General features: G+C 42.6%; 1 protein-coding gene across 6 annotated transcripts in view; it reads left to right on the forward strand.

Annotated features, from left to right (window-relative positions):
• The window catches only part of LOC139828783 (uncharacterized), a 56,796-nt gene that overhangs the window by 28,950 nt on the left and 11,227 nt on the right, over positions 1-16,619 (forward strand). For 3 of the 6 annotated variants that reach the window (XM_071813194.1, XM_071813195.1, XM_071813196.1), the window contains exons 4-7: positions 823-1,076; positions 3,405-3,595; positions 5,140-5,203; positions 6,555-7,174. The exons of 1 other annotated variant lie outside the window; for it this stretch is intronic. In XM_071813194.1, the coding sequence (XP_071669295.1) occupies positions 823-1,076; positions 3,405-3,446 (296 nt within the window). In that variant the 3' untranslated portion in view covers positions 3,447-3,595; positions 5,140-5,203; positions 6,555-7,174. The remainder of the gene's footprint in view (positions 1-822; positions 1,077-3,404; positions 3,596-5,139; positions 5,204-6,554; positions 7,175-16,619) is intronic. 2 more of the 6 variants (XM_071813197.1, XM_071813198.1) reach the window with 2 other exon arrangements.

The following is a 16,619-nucleotide window of genomic DNA, read 5'->3' on the forward strand; positions in this document are numbered from 1 at the left end:
TGACCTGTGAGAACCACATCTTTTCTGGAGTGAAAGCCAGGCAATGCAAGGTAACTTGATTACCTTAATTAAAGAGATTCTCTTTCTTTGGAGTTGATCAAGGCTAGTGAAGCAGTACTTCCTCAGATAACCTAATTTTATCCAGGAGCACACTCAGGCAGACTGTTTTTACTTTTACAGAGCCAGTACTCCATGGTTAGAGTGTTTAAACAGAAGTTTTAAAACAAGTTCAGTAGAAGATGCATGAATGTAAACATTTCTTCTTCAATGTTTATAACTCAGATTCAGGAGCCTTGTGTTTGTATGCAGGATTGCAACATAGACATGTAGGAAGTCTTTGTTTTCAGTCCATACATACATCTTTATTTTTTTAAAGTATATTTATATAAATATATGCATATACAAAGATATCATCACAAAAGTAAGCATACCATTTGCTCCTATGCAAACATTTTCTTAGGTCTCTGCTGAGTGTTACTTATTGCATTTTTAGTTTTTAGGTCAAAAAGGAGACTTGTCTGGGATTTTTCACTATGTTTTTGCCACCGAGTTCCCACTAAAGCTGGATGCAGGATTTTGCTGTAAAAAGATGCTGATTTTGCAAGAATGCAAAACCTGTGCTGACATCAGTGGGAGCTGTGTATCTGGAATGATTAAATCCCAAAGCCAATGACATGACTGCATGGTGTTAGCCTGGGATGTGGGAAATGAGTACTCTTTACTCTGCAACTATATCTTCTTCATACGGAGCACCTTAAGGTGACCAAAACCCCAACCCGGCTGATATCCGCATAGTGAACTTCTAAATTTATCTCCTGGCAGCTGCCCAGTTTGGCCTTGGAAGCTGTGGTGAACATCTAGGTAAGAGGGAAGGTCTACAGCTTCTCCTCACCTCTAAGCCTTTTCTCCTTGATGTACCTGGCACGATGGGTGAGACTGTCCATGGGCAGCAACAGCCTCATCCTCTCCTCTGGGCTCCCAGGACCTCGCTATGTTGCTTCTCCTTCCACGGCTTCTCAGACGAGCTGAAGCTCCCAGGCAGACCCCCTGCAAGAAGGACTTTCTCAGGCACTACAGTAAGAAGGATCTATTAAATTTCTATGGCTGTTGATAACTTCCACTACTTTCTTGTTACCAAACGTCATCTGATTTACTCCAGTGATAAATCTGATGTTCTGTATAAACACTTATTTCCTTGACAACCTAGTTTTCCATTTCAAAAATGCCCAAAGCTGAGACCTATTATGGCAATTGACAGGTAAAAATTCAGCTTGTGCACACTCCCACTGTTTAGCATATATGCCCAAACAGTGAGAAAATAGCATATGTCACAAACCCACAACCACCTCATTATATTGCAAGAGCCACAGGGGATGCACACGGTCATAGGGAAGCTGGTTTTTTTTTCAGCCCTTTGTCGTATTCAGTTGTTAACAGGGACACGATTAAAATATCTGAAATATTTTGCAGTGGTAAGGACTCTCTAAGTAACGCTTCTTGGAGACTAACTGCCCCTCAAACAATTTTTTAACCCACTGGTTGATGCAGTTTTTCCTGTCAATCTAATGAGGTGTCAGAAAGTTAAACCTGTTTGCAAGAGGCTTATTTGATATGAAAAGCAGCCAGGAGACTGGCAGGAGAGGATTTTCCCATCTGAGAATTAGAAAAGATCGTCATTTTAGAGCGGAATTCAGAGGTAACCACGTAACATCAGCCAGGCCCAGTACCACCACTGGCGCAAAGCCTCGGCGCAGGCTTAGCGAGGATGTCTGCTGGCATCCTGAACATCAGGGAGAAGGTTGTTTTAGGGCTGAGCTTTGCCTGATTTTGTTACGATCTGATGTTGGATGCTGAGGAGCTGCAGTCTCCAGTTGTGCCACTGGAGCCACAGAACCCAGTGGCCACAACCTGCAGCTGGAGCTTCAGGCACTCTAGTAGCACAGGCAGGTTGTACGTTCACAAGCATCCTCAGAGGCTCCTGTGCCATCAGAAAACTGGGGATTGGTCCAGCAGATTCTCTCCTCTTTCACATTTGCTGGCTGTGGCTCAGGAGTAAAACACATGGACCCTCTGTGTGCGGGGGCCACTCCAGTCCTGCTGGGATGCAATTACCTTTGTGATGCTTCATCAGCCGTTTCCATATAAAGCATGTTTTGGAAGGAGCAGAAAAATGCTTTGTGCAGCTAAAATATCAAAAAGGGCTTGGGATGGTAGAATCTAAATAAATAAATGACCACATCAGCTTTCTATTCTTGGAAAAAATCCATAACACAGATGCTGTTTGGTATATTGTCTTTTGAGTGGCTCTGTCCTGTTCCTTCCTCAGCTGCCCATACCTCCTGCTCTGCCACAACACAGCCAGGGTCCCTGCATTGCCACACTCCATTTGTCCAAATAATGGTCTTTCAAAGAATAATGCCCCTTTACTCAAGGTTGAGAAATGGCTGAACCAGTGAAAGCAGCGCGCTTGGAAGTTTTCCTGGGAGGTTACTGTCTCAAGTACTGGTCAGGACCTCATCCAGCTCAGCCCATTAGAAATGCTGACAGTGCAGCCCCCCCAGGGTGAGATTTCAGGCTATAGTCTTTCCTGTTAAAAAAAACCCACAAATAACCTCCCTTGCTACAGAATGAAATACGAACCTGTACTTTTTTCTGATTTCCACAAGTAAGCCTGTTAACCTCTGGATGCAAAGCTGCTTTCCACATCAGTAGCCATCCAACCCAGATGCAGTTTTCAAGTGAAATTGTCATTAATGTGACAGTGCGTGTGAATGACAGGTTTGTGTAGCTGCAGTTAACAAGACTGCTTTCACTTAGCTGGGCCCAGAGCATTAAATCTGTATTCTGGATGTGTTTGGTCCAGAGCAGATGTGCTTTAGTCCATGTCAGGTGCTGTGAATGCAAACAAATATTATTATTTTCATTAAAATCAAGCCTAGGTCTTAATGAAGCAGCTATATTTTTGGCATCAAACTTCTGTTAAACAAAATATTTATTTTAAAAATTAATAATGCTAATAGTCATTTAATTGTGTGAAATGCTTACACTTATTGCTCTGACTTTTTCCTTGGGACCATGTCACTGAAAGGAAAGAACGTTACTCTAATACTGGCCAAAGCACAATTCAAACCCAGCCACTGTTGATATATGGTACAGCTTTAACCTGAGCAAAACAGTCCACCTTGCAGGACCTCCAAGATCAGTTTTATTCCTTTAAACTAAATATATATATTTTTTTTTAAATAAAAACCACGAATTAGCTACTGTTATAGTTTTATTCCTACAAATACTTAACGTCTTTATAGCTCTCTTTTGGAAGTATTTATTTCAGCAGAGACAAGTCATTTTCAATGATTGATCAGAGTTTTCTGTCACTTGTCTCTTCTTCCTGTTGCTGCCCAAAGGAATCTGCTCTTTCTACTTCTTTGAAGGTTCATGACCACTGACCACCCAATCTGTTTGAAGATTTGTGCTTAGCAATATGCAAAGGGGTGAGAAATGCTGAGAAATAAGGCACTAAGCATAGGACACAGCATCTGTGGAGGGTTACATCTCCTCCAGAAAAAGCCCAGTTGCCTGGATGTACTATGAAAAAGTAAGCACTTGACTTTTCTTATCCTTGAGAGAAAATTTATGTTGTTCTTATTTATACCCGCACAAGGCTGAACACTCTGACCCTGATCCAGCAAAGTACTTGCTTTACTTTAAACCCACACGTAAATTCATTGACTGGAAAGCAGTCTATAGCATCCCCTAAAGTTCATCTCCTCCCCTTCTCGTCAACTAGTCTGAAAGATGCACTGTCACTTTTTACCTCATTCTGCTGAATGGTGGGTGAAAACCGGAGGTGAGAAGATGTATGCATTCATTGCACTGACTTAGTGACATAGGAAAAACTAAGTCTACTTAATCATTAACCTAGTTGTATCCTTCAGGCTGGTGTAGACCTTGCAACCACTGCAAGGGGTAGACATTTATGAGCGTTCCATTCAATTACACCACCTGTGTGTGAGCAGCACCCATTAGATTTGGTACCCACCATGTAGTACCAGTGGACAAACCCTGCTTCTACAGACATCAGTACAGACACCTGGCATTTGCAAATCTCTCCAGAATTGCCTTCACATGGTATTTTGGGGCTTTTGATCTCTGTGGGTATTGCGAGGTTTGGAACTGTGAGAGAACAAAATGTAATACAAGTAAATAATGACACAAGAGACATCGAAGGGGTATGGGTTAAGGAGGCAGGATTTGGAGTGGGAGGAAAAAACTTCAGTTTTTCCAATCCAGCTCATCAGTCCCCTGTGCGTGGACTAATTTTAGAGATAACTGTTACATGTTTTCCTGAATATAATCTATTGTTATCTGTGACCTGCAAAATAAAGCCATGGCTAATTCTGGATAACCACAGGGGTGATTTCATAGTGACAGTGAAATGAGAATAAGGACTTGTTAATGATCTTAAAGATCACATCATTTAATTCTGTGCTGTTGGTAGTTAAACCAAACTACTCACAAAGGGGACGTGCTCCTTCCAGTGCTGGCAGCAGCCCCTGCGAATACCAGTGGCAGCAAGCAAGGCGGATGCCCCTGATCACACGTGTCACCTTGGTGTGCCAGGATCAGCCCAGTGTTTGAGACAAAACATGGGATGATTTGCTATTTCACTTGTGTAACTGCTCTGCAACCTGCAGCAAAGGGTTTAAAGGCCAGGCCTGCTGCTGCTGGGAGAGCTGCTGAAGTGCTAAGAGCGTCTGTCTCCAAAGACAGTGACCGCATGACATGTTCTGAAGCGGTTGGAAATTACCGGCCAAAAAATGCTCACCCTCCCACAGGGTGATTAGGAACAACAGGAGCTGCTGGGCTCTTGATGGGCTGCAGGTAAAAAAAAAAAAAAAAAAGAGAAGAAAAAGCTGTGGAAAAGTACCAACAGCTCAGGAGGTGATGCTGCTATTTTTCCTGCTTTCTGGTATTTTCTTGGCTTCAGGTGTGATTTTCCACTTTTATAAAACCTTTGCGTTAGCTAAAAAGGGAGAGACAAGTCACTTTAAGGAGTGGACGATAGAATCGTGTTTATCTGTGATTTCCAGTCGAAAAGTTGAGGAAAGCAGTCAGCTCTCCTTTCTTCTCCAAAACCAGATCCCGGGAGCTCATTAGATGGAAATAACATGATGAAAAGCTAAAGTTCACCTAACAACAAAAGGTAAATTATTTTCGGCTTACTGGAAGCGAATAGTTGTGAACAAGAAGGAAAGAAGTGATCAGAAAAAAATGACAACTTTGAGAGATGTTTCTGATTTTTGTTTTCCAAATTGAGCTTTCATTTCATGGTTAGTTAAAAAATGCAATCATGGAGGCTTTAAAGGACTGTAAAACCTAACTGGGCTCAACAAAAGCTACTAAGTGACCTTGAAATAAGTTTTTCAAATGTTTAGCTGATGAAACTTTTTTTGGGGGGGTGTCAACCCAAAAATGTATTTTAATGCCTTTTTCCTTTACTTGCTTTGGCTACAAAGTGAAAAAAGAAAATTCTCATGATTTTGTGGAGACCATCAAACCGGTCCCACCTGTACCAGCAGTGCAGAATTTACTACCGAATTAACCAGCTATATGGTGCATAGATTCAATAAAAAAGGTAAAACTCTCTTATGAGCTTTTTTTTTAACTCTGCCCCCCCTTTTTTTATTTGAAGCCTAGGAGGCACATGAAATGCAATTCTCAGCAGAAGGACAGTAATTGGGAGAAAATGTAATAGAAGGTTCACATTTCTCTTTGAAGTCCCCATTGATCAATGTTGCTGAGACTATTTTTCTAATCCATAACTCAGAAACATGAAGGATTTGTCACTTTATTTTTTGGATGTACATGATTCACCTCTTAAGAAAATAGACTCTGGACTCCCGAGTAGCCTTTATTCAGGTTTTTCTTGCAAGATGGTGTAAAATGGGAAATAATCAGGACTGCAGTTGTAGCATTTTCTGGAACACAAATTTACCTGATGTTAACAAAAACAGTAGCAATTTTATTATTTCCTTATTATGCCTGCATATTGTGAAAGAAAACTACCTTCCACTCAAAGAATGTGCTTTCAGTCAGTCAAGCATTAATTAGGAGATGATTACCCCACCTCCTCTCCATTGGAGAGGCAGCTTGTCTTGAAAAACAAAACCTTCCACAAAGAGAGAAAAAACATCTGTCCAAACAATGTTAAGAACAAGACTTATTTATTTATTTTTTTAATGCTCACATTAGTTGAATCTACATGTAATAACTTGTTTTCATCATGAAGCTAGTTATTAGTAGTAGGGTGAATTTTCATTACCTTAATTGCCACGGCTATGGTGGCAAACCTGCCAAATTAGCTCTGGCCACCACTGTTAGGAAGATCAGGGAGTTAGAGCCGGGTGTGGAAGCCGCACCAGGGACACGGAAATGGCTCTGGAATCGTGTATGTGCAGAAAAAGTGTCCTGGTGTTTAAGGTGCCACTTGTACTGAGAAAACACTTTCTTTGCATGGTCTGGCACTGCCAGGTCTTGATGTCTTTGCATTTCAGTATCTCAGCTGTGAAAAAAAACCTTCCTTGGCAAGAGTTTCTGAAGAGAAAATATTTGAGACTTTAAGGATCCTTTATACAGCAGTGCTGTAAGTAAGTACCTGATATGGGGGAAACCTGGTCACAGAGGGGGCTTCAGGCTTGGAAAAATCATCTGGTTGTCAGAAACAAAACTGGAATTATAACATGGGAGTTTTCATTTTCTGCTGTCCTTTCCTTGTCTAAAACATCCAGCAAAACCCACACTTACTACCAAAGGTGAAAACCAGCCAACAGAGGAGGTATGTACTCAGGTTCTTGACTACATTTTAATGGCAGCGGAAAAAAATATACTTGTAAATGAGGAAATTGTGGTGATCCAGAATTAATAATAACAGTAATTAATAAATAAGTAGCTACTTCTAAAATACCTTTTGTAGCTGATCCGATATTAATGAAGTGGTTTGTATCTCCCACCCTTAGCAGTTCTCCTAGGTCACGTACAACAACCCTCCATGCACAGGGAGAGCAGTGATGGGCAAGGGTGAGCCCGCCTGTGCAGAGCTGGTGGGATGCTGCTCTCCAGGAGGAGCGATGCTTTCCACAGTTTTGCCCTGGTTTGAAGAAAAAGAAGAAAAAAGGTGATTTCTTATGTGATAAGTTCTACCAAACTTTCTTCAAGTGGCAGGGATTTCTAAAGACTCATGTATTTGTAATGTATTGCCCTGTTGCTGCCCTGTTATTTACTCCTGCTTTGACATTCTCTCTGTGCCAAAAACATTGGTTCCCCCTCAGGGAATGACTAAAAATTGTTCATAGGAACGTTTTGGGTGGTTTTGGCATCTGTTTTTGCCCAGATATCTCTTCCTCTTCTCCATTTAGGAATACTATAAAATCCTTCTCCATGGTCAGACAGTTCTGTACAAGCCGTAGTCATCACGTGCAAAGTGCAATCCAAATGGAAATGAAAACAAATATATATACCTGAACTAAATTAAATGTTGCTTTCATCTATTTTTGAAGAAATGTCTATTTTTGCTTTGTAAGTGCCCTGCTCCATCTGTTCTTTAGATGGTTTTTACTTAAATATAGCACTCACTGGCTGCATTCGTACAAAGCACATATGTTTTCTATGCCACCCTGGATGAGGATTCACACAAAGCTATCAGGAAATGCATGGCTTAAAAGGTAGATTGACAAGCAATTACCTCGAGATCTCTTTTGGAAGTTGAGTCCCCAATATTTAGTGATGATTGATATTAATTACATGGTGCTGGCTCATTTTGTGCTGTTGCGCTTAGAGGATGGATTTTCAGACCTGCCTATTCCCGTGCCCCTCCGCAGCTTCGCACATGGTGGTGGGAAGGGATGGAGGCTGCAAGTGCTGCTTGTACCAATTCCAGCGGAGCTTCTCAGGGCAATGGAAGGACCCAGCCTGTGCCACGCTGAAAACACGAGCTCCATTTTTCTTGGCATGTACATGGTTGAGCAGCCTCGACGGGAGCCGCTCACAGGGCTCCTGGCAGTTGCTCCACTTGGAGCAGCTCTTGGGAGTCTCATTCTCACTCTGAAATGCGTCTAAAAATCAGAGAGCAGGAAACCAAATACCTGGCTTTGTCTCAGTTTCTGTGCTAATGATAGGAAACCTAAATACTCAGACACAGCACAGAAAAATCAGAGTAAGGCTGTTGAAGGTTCAACATAGAGAAAGCACATTTGGCTCTTGCAGTCAGGAGAGACAGGGAGAGGGATATTATATTTCCCTGAGCTTTGGGGTTGCCTTGCAGTCTCCAAGCAAGAGCACAGTGGGTTAAAGACGGATTCTGACCCACCCTGTGCAGTACTATGCTGTGTAAAGGTAAAGATTGACAGCAATTTTCCAATATTTAAATACATCAGTTCTGAAAATGTAGCTAAAACGGCTACTCCTGTCACAGGGGTACTGGGGTTTTTAATCAATATGTGACAGTTCAATGCCATGTAACATGTATGTGTTATTTCTGGGGTACTGCTTAACTTCGTTAGTGGAAACTTCAGACAAAAATGTGGAAGGTTTTTCTCAGGATGACAAACTGCTGTCAGCAGAGGCTGGTGTATCGCTAACACATATTTGTTTGCTTTCTCTAGCATTTATGTTTTTACCTTTAGTTTTTCCATTCTTTTGAAGCTTGCTGCATAGTAGCAAAGGCATGACCACTACTCTGTCCATGGTGGATAGTGTATTAAGTATTACTTTCTGGCTGGAATAGTTGCTCTGAACTGAATAATCTATAAGATGTTTTTTACATGTTGCTTTCGAGAAATTGGAAGGCAGCTTCCCATACATTTTCACAGAGGTTGGCATCACTTCCACCATGGTGGACAGCAAGGGTCAACAAGCTGGAAGAAAATGCTACAGACATTTCTTTCTCATCTTGCTGGGCCTGTGCTGCACTGCCCATGAGCAGTGCTGACAATGGACTTGCCTTTTCTATTGTTCCCATCAGTGGGAAATCGGTGTTTTTTGGTGCAATCCCAGTTCATTGCTCTGTTTCCTGTGCAGTGACACAAATATGCCTTTGAGCTGGTCTGCAACTTGCATTCCTCCCTTTCCACCGTCTCTCCTTGTACTGGCCATGGACCCAAACCCGCAAGAGAAGGAAGCTTTTTGCTTCTGTTGAAGGAGTGGAATTCCCACAACTGCAAAGTTGTGTTTCCAAGGTGGTTCCGTATGTATTTTATTTTACCCAATCTGATTATTTTTATGGATTTTTAAACATTTATTTATTTATTTATTTATCTGAGAGTTCTTCACCCAAACCAGTCAGGCTTTAAATGACAGGAAACAAGCTGAGCAGTTGGCCAGAGGAATGGGATCTCCTGGGCAGCCTTCCTTTATGTGCATTGTCACGGAGCTGTGTAAGAAGAATAAAACAGCAGCACTACATCTGTTTCTGGTGCAGGGGAATCATGGATTGGGCTTCCCCAGCAATCACTCCAAGCTTGTCATACTCTTGCAAGGACAGGGGCTGTGTGACAAGGGCCAGGTTTGGTGTTTCTTGGCATTTCCAGCCTGCCTCTGTGAGCCCCATGGAGGAGGGAGGTGGGATGCAGGAAGATGGTGAGAGCCTGCGGGTCGTGGGCTAGCGAGGGAGTGTGGGGAAGTAGGAAGGGAAATAAAAAGGACAAAAAAATGAGAGAGAAAAATGTCAAGTGTAGCACACAGAGAAAGATATTTGCATATCTTTCACTCTTTATAGTAGCTGGCGTGGATGTATGTCATGGTTTTGTCTCCATTTGATATAATAGGTATTGGTATTTGAATTCTGATGAAGGTTTAAAGGTTTTAACCCCTTGCAGGTGGGATGAGGGTACAGAGGTGCAGTCGATGGAGCGGCCAGCTGCGCTTGGGCATTCCTCGCTCTGGTGCCACCCTGGCTGCTGCAGCTCTGGGCAGCTCAAAGGAAAAAATTCCCATTGTAAAACCCGGTCTGGGAGACGTACATATACTTGCAGTTTACCACAAGTACGTATTGATTAGGGTGACAATGTCATTTTGTTTTGTGCTGAAAAATCCAGCGTTTGGAATTGAGACCTGTCAGGAGCCGAATGACTTAGCAGAGCAAATTGAAAAGAGCAGAGCTATAAATCGCAAGGGAATTCACTTCATGGTTAACACTCGGGCATGCTGTGAGAAACAGGACTGTACACAAACTGTCCTTCCATGCAAATCCCAGTCAATGTGCTAACGAAGTTTCCTGCAAAACCTTGGTGTCTCACTCAATATTTCTTAAAATAGTCATAATTTAGGAGGCATGAGAAGCATACATTTTCACCTTAAGTGATGCATGGACAGGAGGTATTGTGGAATTAATAAGAAGTGCAAAGATGAGCTTTGTAGCAGCCTTACTGCATTTATTTTTTCTATATGCTGCTAAACCATATGAAAATGACTAACTGAAAAAGAACCTACTTGATATGTATAACACCATTTCTCTTCTCTGGTATGTATTCTGAAAAGTCAGTACAATATTTTCTCATAGATATAAATCCAGTAATTGCCAGAAAACTAGGTCAATACATGCAGGTAGGAAACTAGTAAACCCGAACACTCTAAGTGCACCTTGCTCTGCTGGCCACAAGCCCTGTGCCATCGTCAGTAACTGCGCAGGCGTCTCTGTCCTGCCGCAGGCTCCAGCCTTTCAGGAGCCCCAGATTTCTTTCTGTGCTTTGGTGCCAATCACCAAACTCTGCCTGAATGTCTTTGTCAGTTCCTCAGGTGTCAGGGGCTGGATTGTTGTCCCCTCCAACACTCCAAACAGCGTCTGCTGCAATCGCACCCAGCTCAGCTTCCAGCCACCACCTGCTCCTTTGTGCTGAAACAAAAGATGGTGGTTGGAGAGGTACTAAGGTTTCAAAAGGCAGTGGCCAAGGCTTTTTAATGTCTTATATCTTTGCTGTTTAGTCTTAGGCACTAAGAAAAATCAAGAAAAACGAGTGAACACTCACAGAGATATTTGATGTGCAAAAAAAAACCTATAATGGTACCAATATAGGTTGGAGTGATGTTTGTTAAAAGCAGTTCTTAGCAAGGAGGGAGGGTATATTGCAAAGATAAAGCAAGGTGGCTTTGCATGCTGTTTGTTGGTTCAGCCATTCAGCATGGCAGCCAGCTTTTACAAAGTTCCTGCTTGACAGCAAGGCAGCATCACAGTGTCATTAAATTTATGATACTAATGGGAGAGAGAGCGCAAAGGAAGGAACATGATTACCACCTCTAATGGGAGGACTTTATCACATGAAGTAGATATCCTTAAATTGCAGATTATCTTTCTGTCCACTGTGACCATGTCACATTTCAATCCAAGGGCAATTTGTCCTTTACGTGGAGGGGACCTGTGAGTACTCTAAAGCTGTAATTTCACCTTTCAGTCAGTCCCAGGAAGGAAGAGGCTGTGCTGGAGGGGGATTAATCCTCACCACACCCATCGACACCCCTGGCTCGTTGTCATATGTGCCAGGAATTTGGGGGAGGTTTGGAGATGGGAGTGAAAACCACTAAATGTAAGGAGAAATTCGGAGTGACACTTGGCAACTTTTCTGTTCTGTAAATTCTAGAGGAATTTGAATTGCATGATATGTTTTCACTTGCAAATGTTTCAGATTTGTTGTTTTCCCCTTTTCTACATATTTTAAGCTTATAGCATTGCATAATCTTTTCTTTTTACTCTGTCCTTGCAGAGAACAAATAGATAGCAATATCTCAGGAATTATTCCATTGCAATGGCAGTCTATTTCTGTCTGAAGACAAAATAATCCAAAAGACATTAATAGTTGTAGTTTCCAGTTGTGTAAGAGCTGATATTTCTGGAAGGGTGTGATCTTTAAACCTGTAGTAGACTCAGATGTCTCTCAGCAGAGCTCTGTGGGAGCTCTGTGTTTGTTATAGGAGTAAAATATTGGAGCTATGAGATTGTTTTGAAATACAGTACTTTGCAGAAGAGCAACTGGAGAAAAATAAGCAGATGTTAAACAGAAAGGACTATAATGCAGTTCAGTCTTGGGCTGGTTTATGCTAAGAAAGGGCAGGAGAAGCCAAATGTTTAAGGAGAGCTCGAAGGGAATATTAGACAGCAGTAGATGTTTAGATAAACGATAAACAACCTGCTGAGCACAAGGACTGAGAGATCAGTGGGAGAGAGATATAAAGAAATGAAGGGGAAAAAAAGCATTGTAATAAAATGCTGAGACGATGTGGTCCTCAACTCGTGCAAACTGGATTGCTTTCCTTGCAATCAGGGATCACCAGCTCCTGGGACTGTCCCCAGCTGTCCCCAGGGACAGCTAATGCACTCATGGGCAGTAAAGAGTTAGAAAACACAAGTAAAATTGAAACTTGTAAATGTTGCAGTAGGGAGGAAGAGAGAAGGAAATGGGCATATTTTTCTTAATGCCAGCTGGTGCCATGTCTTTCATGGATGAGGAAGAAGGTAGCTCTTCCATGGTAGAGGAGGAGGATGCTGGCTTTTCTATGGGAGAAGAGGAGGGTGGGAAGTTGCTGAGGAAACAAGATTGTATTTCCTGGCATGATGTGATGGGGGAATTTGTTCATCTCTTGATAACAACAAAAATGTCATTGCAGAAATTCTGTGCTATCCTGGTTAAAAAAGAAAAGTCAAACTCAGGAGAGTTGAGTTCTGTGCCCTCAGAGAGGAACGGGGATAAAATGAGCAAGGCCTTTGAAGGTCCTTTGAGGCAAAGCTCCATTAACGCAGCATCTCTGCTTTGCATCCAGCCCACCATACAGCACCAACAGTGACAGAACAGCTGTTAACCAGGGACAATTCTCTGTTATTTTCTCTTTCCTTCCTTTTTTTTTTTTCTTTCTTCATTACACTCCACTGCTAGAAATATTCCTAGGATGCTGAAAATAAACAATAGCTCCTTTCCTACCATTTGCCAAACACTGCTTCTAATTTACAGAAGCTTCTGCCCATCTTGGGAGCAAGGAGACCCAGAGGTGCCACCTGCACCATCTGCTGCCTGCCTCACTTTTGCACGTCAGGCTCTTTGCAATCACGTTAAAAAGCATTTCAGTGGGAAAAGCAACATTTCCACCTTCTTCCAGTGATTTAAGCTTTCCTGTTAATGGCACGCATTTTCCTTTCCGCTGTGTGCACTATAAATCCAGCTTTAGCTTTGTGCGATGTTCATTGGGCTCTGTGGGCTATTGTGGAGTTATTCCACTGTTACTGAGAGAATTTGGATCCCTTCCTATTATTTGTCTTTATTCTAGGGAATAAACATGCCGGCATTTTCTGCAGATGTGCCTCCTCTACCAAAAAAATCCCCCACAGCACCAGAAATCATCGCAGCCACAAAAGACGGAGGTGGAAACATATTCTGAAAATGCCACACTGGCCTTTCTGAAATGACGGTATTGACATTTCGTGTTTACATTATCAAAACCATTGATGTGCTCCAGGGAGCTAAACTGTGGGGTGGGCTGGGGGTTTGCAGAGTCCCCAGCAGGGCTCCCGAGCCACCCCAGGCAGTTGCTGTTCTTGAGCTTCTTCGTCCAGGAAATTCCTCCCAGTTGCCACTCACACTCCCCTCCTGTGTTTTATTTGGAAAAATTCAATTGCTGTTGCAGTGTCCTATGACGAATGTGATCTGGTCACTGTATTTAATATGGCCTTGGATAACATGTAAATACGTAACAGCAAACCAAGCTGTGATAAACCTCTCACAATTAGTTGAGAGCAAGCTCATTTACAAAAGTACTTCAGTAGGAATTAAAATCAAATTTCCATTTTCCACAGTTACATTCTGATTCTAGTTGTCATTAACTTACTCAAAACCCCATTTGGTATTTCAAACTTTAGTAAATCATTGTGTCTTCCAATTAACTTTCATACTCCAGACAACATAATGTGACTAATTTCATTCAACTCTGTTGTTTAATAAACAATTCTTTATTTCTGAGTCACGAAGAAGTGTGCAGTTATATTGTGCACACAGTAATGGGCCAAGGGAAAATTACCGAGGAGAAATTAATCGTGTTTCTTTGGTTTATCAGCCTGGGAGAAGAGATGCTCTGTGAGTGATGGGCACAGCCAGGGCAGTAGCCAGCCCTCCCTGTCACACACACAGCATTACTTGCAAGAAGTAAGTATTGCACCCTCTCACAAAGGCCCAGGATTTTTGGCTGCCAAAGCAAAGGCATGACAGGGGTCACTTGGATACTTAGCAACTCAGAGGGTGCAGCGGATGGAGCAGTGGTATAAGCTACGATTATTTCCATCAAAGAGACAAGTGAGGGGAGCTGGGACACTGGAAGAGCTGTGGGAGGTGGGCTGGTGGACTCAGACTGTTCTGGGATCAGCTGTGTGCATGCACTGCAGTCCAAGCTAATGTTAAGTTATAAGACCAATTAAAGTGATGTGAACTAAACAATACTATTTCAATAACAGAACTAAGATGTTAAATTATTCAGTATTTAAAAATGCAGAGAACATGACTGTAGAGGCACTGTTCTGATCCCAGTGTCCTTGGCAGATGCTGCAGCACCAGCCATAGGCAGGGGAGGAGATGGGGAAAAGAGGAGTGTCTATGAACAGACGTTTTCTCGCTGCTGCTTTCTCATTAAAACTGGCAGTATTTTAAAACTGGCGGTTTTTACAAGGTGGTTGGTACATGTGCGAAATTTTCTGCTGATGGAATTGCAGAGGGCTCTGTGTGATCACGAGGGGACATGGTCCCACGTGACCGCCATGCCTCTCCAGGAGACTGCTGGTAGGTGACCTGTACAAAAATTATTAGCATTGAAGAAATGTAATTCTTTCTGATTTTTCATTTTGAATAGTTTTTTTTTCTGGAAGAGTTAGAGCAGGCATCTAATCAGGGAGGAGAAAGACTGCTGTGTAACTTATCAAACCAATCACACTTGAGTCTGAAATTTCAGCATCTGTGGCCTTCCCAACAAGCAGAGCAGAGATGTAATGTGCTAAATCCATTCTAATAACTGGTGTCTTTGAGGAACATGATTTCCTGAAAGGACTCCTGGAGCAAAGAAGAAAAAAATACTTGATCCCTTGAACACTTTGCTAATTACTGACCAAGAGCTGGGCTGTGGTGTGCGGACCCCAGTCTTTGAGGTGGAAGATTTCTGCGGCTGGCATCACCCATGGTCAGGAGCATCAGTCTGAACACAGTGTGAAAAACCTTCTGGTCCATTTTATGCCAAATAGCAAAACTGTGTGTATGTATGTTCATTAGGTAAGGAACTACAATACTGTCTGAGCTGTGGCAAGACATCTACAGAGGCAGTGCTCTAGCAGAATGCAAGCAGGCCATACTGGAAAAAAATAAGTTTATTTAGTGGTAAATGCTCTGATGTTTTTCTCAAATGTGTTTGCATAGCCATTAAAAGCTATGTTTAATCTCTGCTCCATTTGCAATCTGATACGCATTACGCTGCTTTTGCAAGGCACAAGTGCCATTAATGGCACTGGGTGGCTGTGCCTCTGCTCCCAGGGAGGCTGGACAAGGGCTCCTCATCCATGGCTGCTCTGCCAAGGGACTCTGGAGACAGCTCCAAAACCTAAGCACAGGGCTAAATGCTCTTACATGCTTTTGTGTGCCAGACTTGCATGCCAGCAAGGAAAACTTCCTTGAATTAGTAATGACATTTTTAAGGGACTCAAGCTCAGGCAGCATTTTGAAATATGAATCAGGATTCTAGGTGATTTCTTTCTGCATGGATGCTCAGAACTGCCTGAAAATTGTCTGTTAAAGCTGCTTTAACTTCTGTCTATAATGGAAGTGCTCACAGTCGCTAAACTGTTTGGCAAACACTGGCTGTAGTGTCTCATCCTCCTGATTACATTCCATATTTGCATTTCCTTGGATATACAAAGAAAAAGCAAATCAGCAATGAACAGCACAGTTTAGAGCAGGAATAACCAAACCAGGATAGAGAAATAACTGCAGGTCTGGAGGTGACACACAGCTGCGCCCTTTGCAGCAGAGCATCCACAGCTGCCTGGGGACCCCGGTGCCGCTCGGTGCTGCTGGAGGATCAGGGTGGTGTAGGCTGGTGTCCGGCTCTTTCCCTGCTGGGTCTGTCCTGGGGACACAATGATGGGAGCAAACAGTCCAGCTCAGGAGAGCTCAGGTGCAAGGTGCTGTGGGAGTTTTCATTTTTGTCCTTTTATTTCATTGGAGGGATGTAAGCCAAGGTTTGATATTTTAACACTTGGCCTAATAGTAACTAGAGAAATTTAGCAGATGTATTTTATCATATTAAAGATAAAAGCAATCTCTAACAGTCTGTTATTAATGTGGGTAGATTGACTGAAAACATTTTGCTTCAATGGCTCTTAAGAAATTCACAGTTCATTTCCAGTCATTAAAATAATTAGGTGCTGTGCTCCGACTCCTCTACTAAGGGCAGAGCTTTAGGGCCAAGTGACCTCAGTGTGAGTGAGGGTGTGAGCTCGCAGCGTGTCCCCTCCTCTCCAGGATGCCATGCACGTGTGTTCCCAGCCTGCGATGGAGATGATGCTGCAGCTGCAGCCCCCACCCTGCCAAACCCCACCAGGGGGA

This window comes from Patagioenas fasciata, chromosome 10 (genome assembly GCF_037038585.1).
Source record: "Patagioenas fasciata isolate bPatFas1 chromosome 10, bPatFas1.hap1, whole genome shotgun sequence".
In the NCBI taxonomy this organism is placed as follows: domain Eukaryota; kingdom Metazoa; phylum Chordata; class Aves; order Columbiformes; family Columbidae; genus Patagioenas; species Patagioenas fasciata.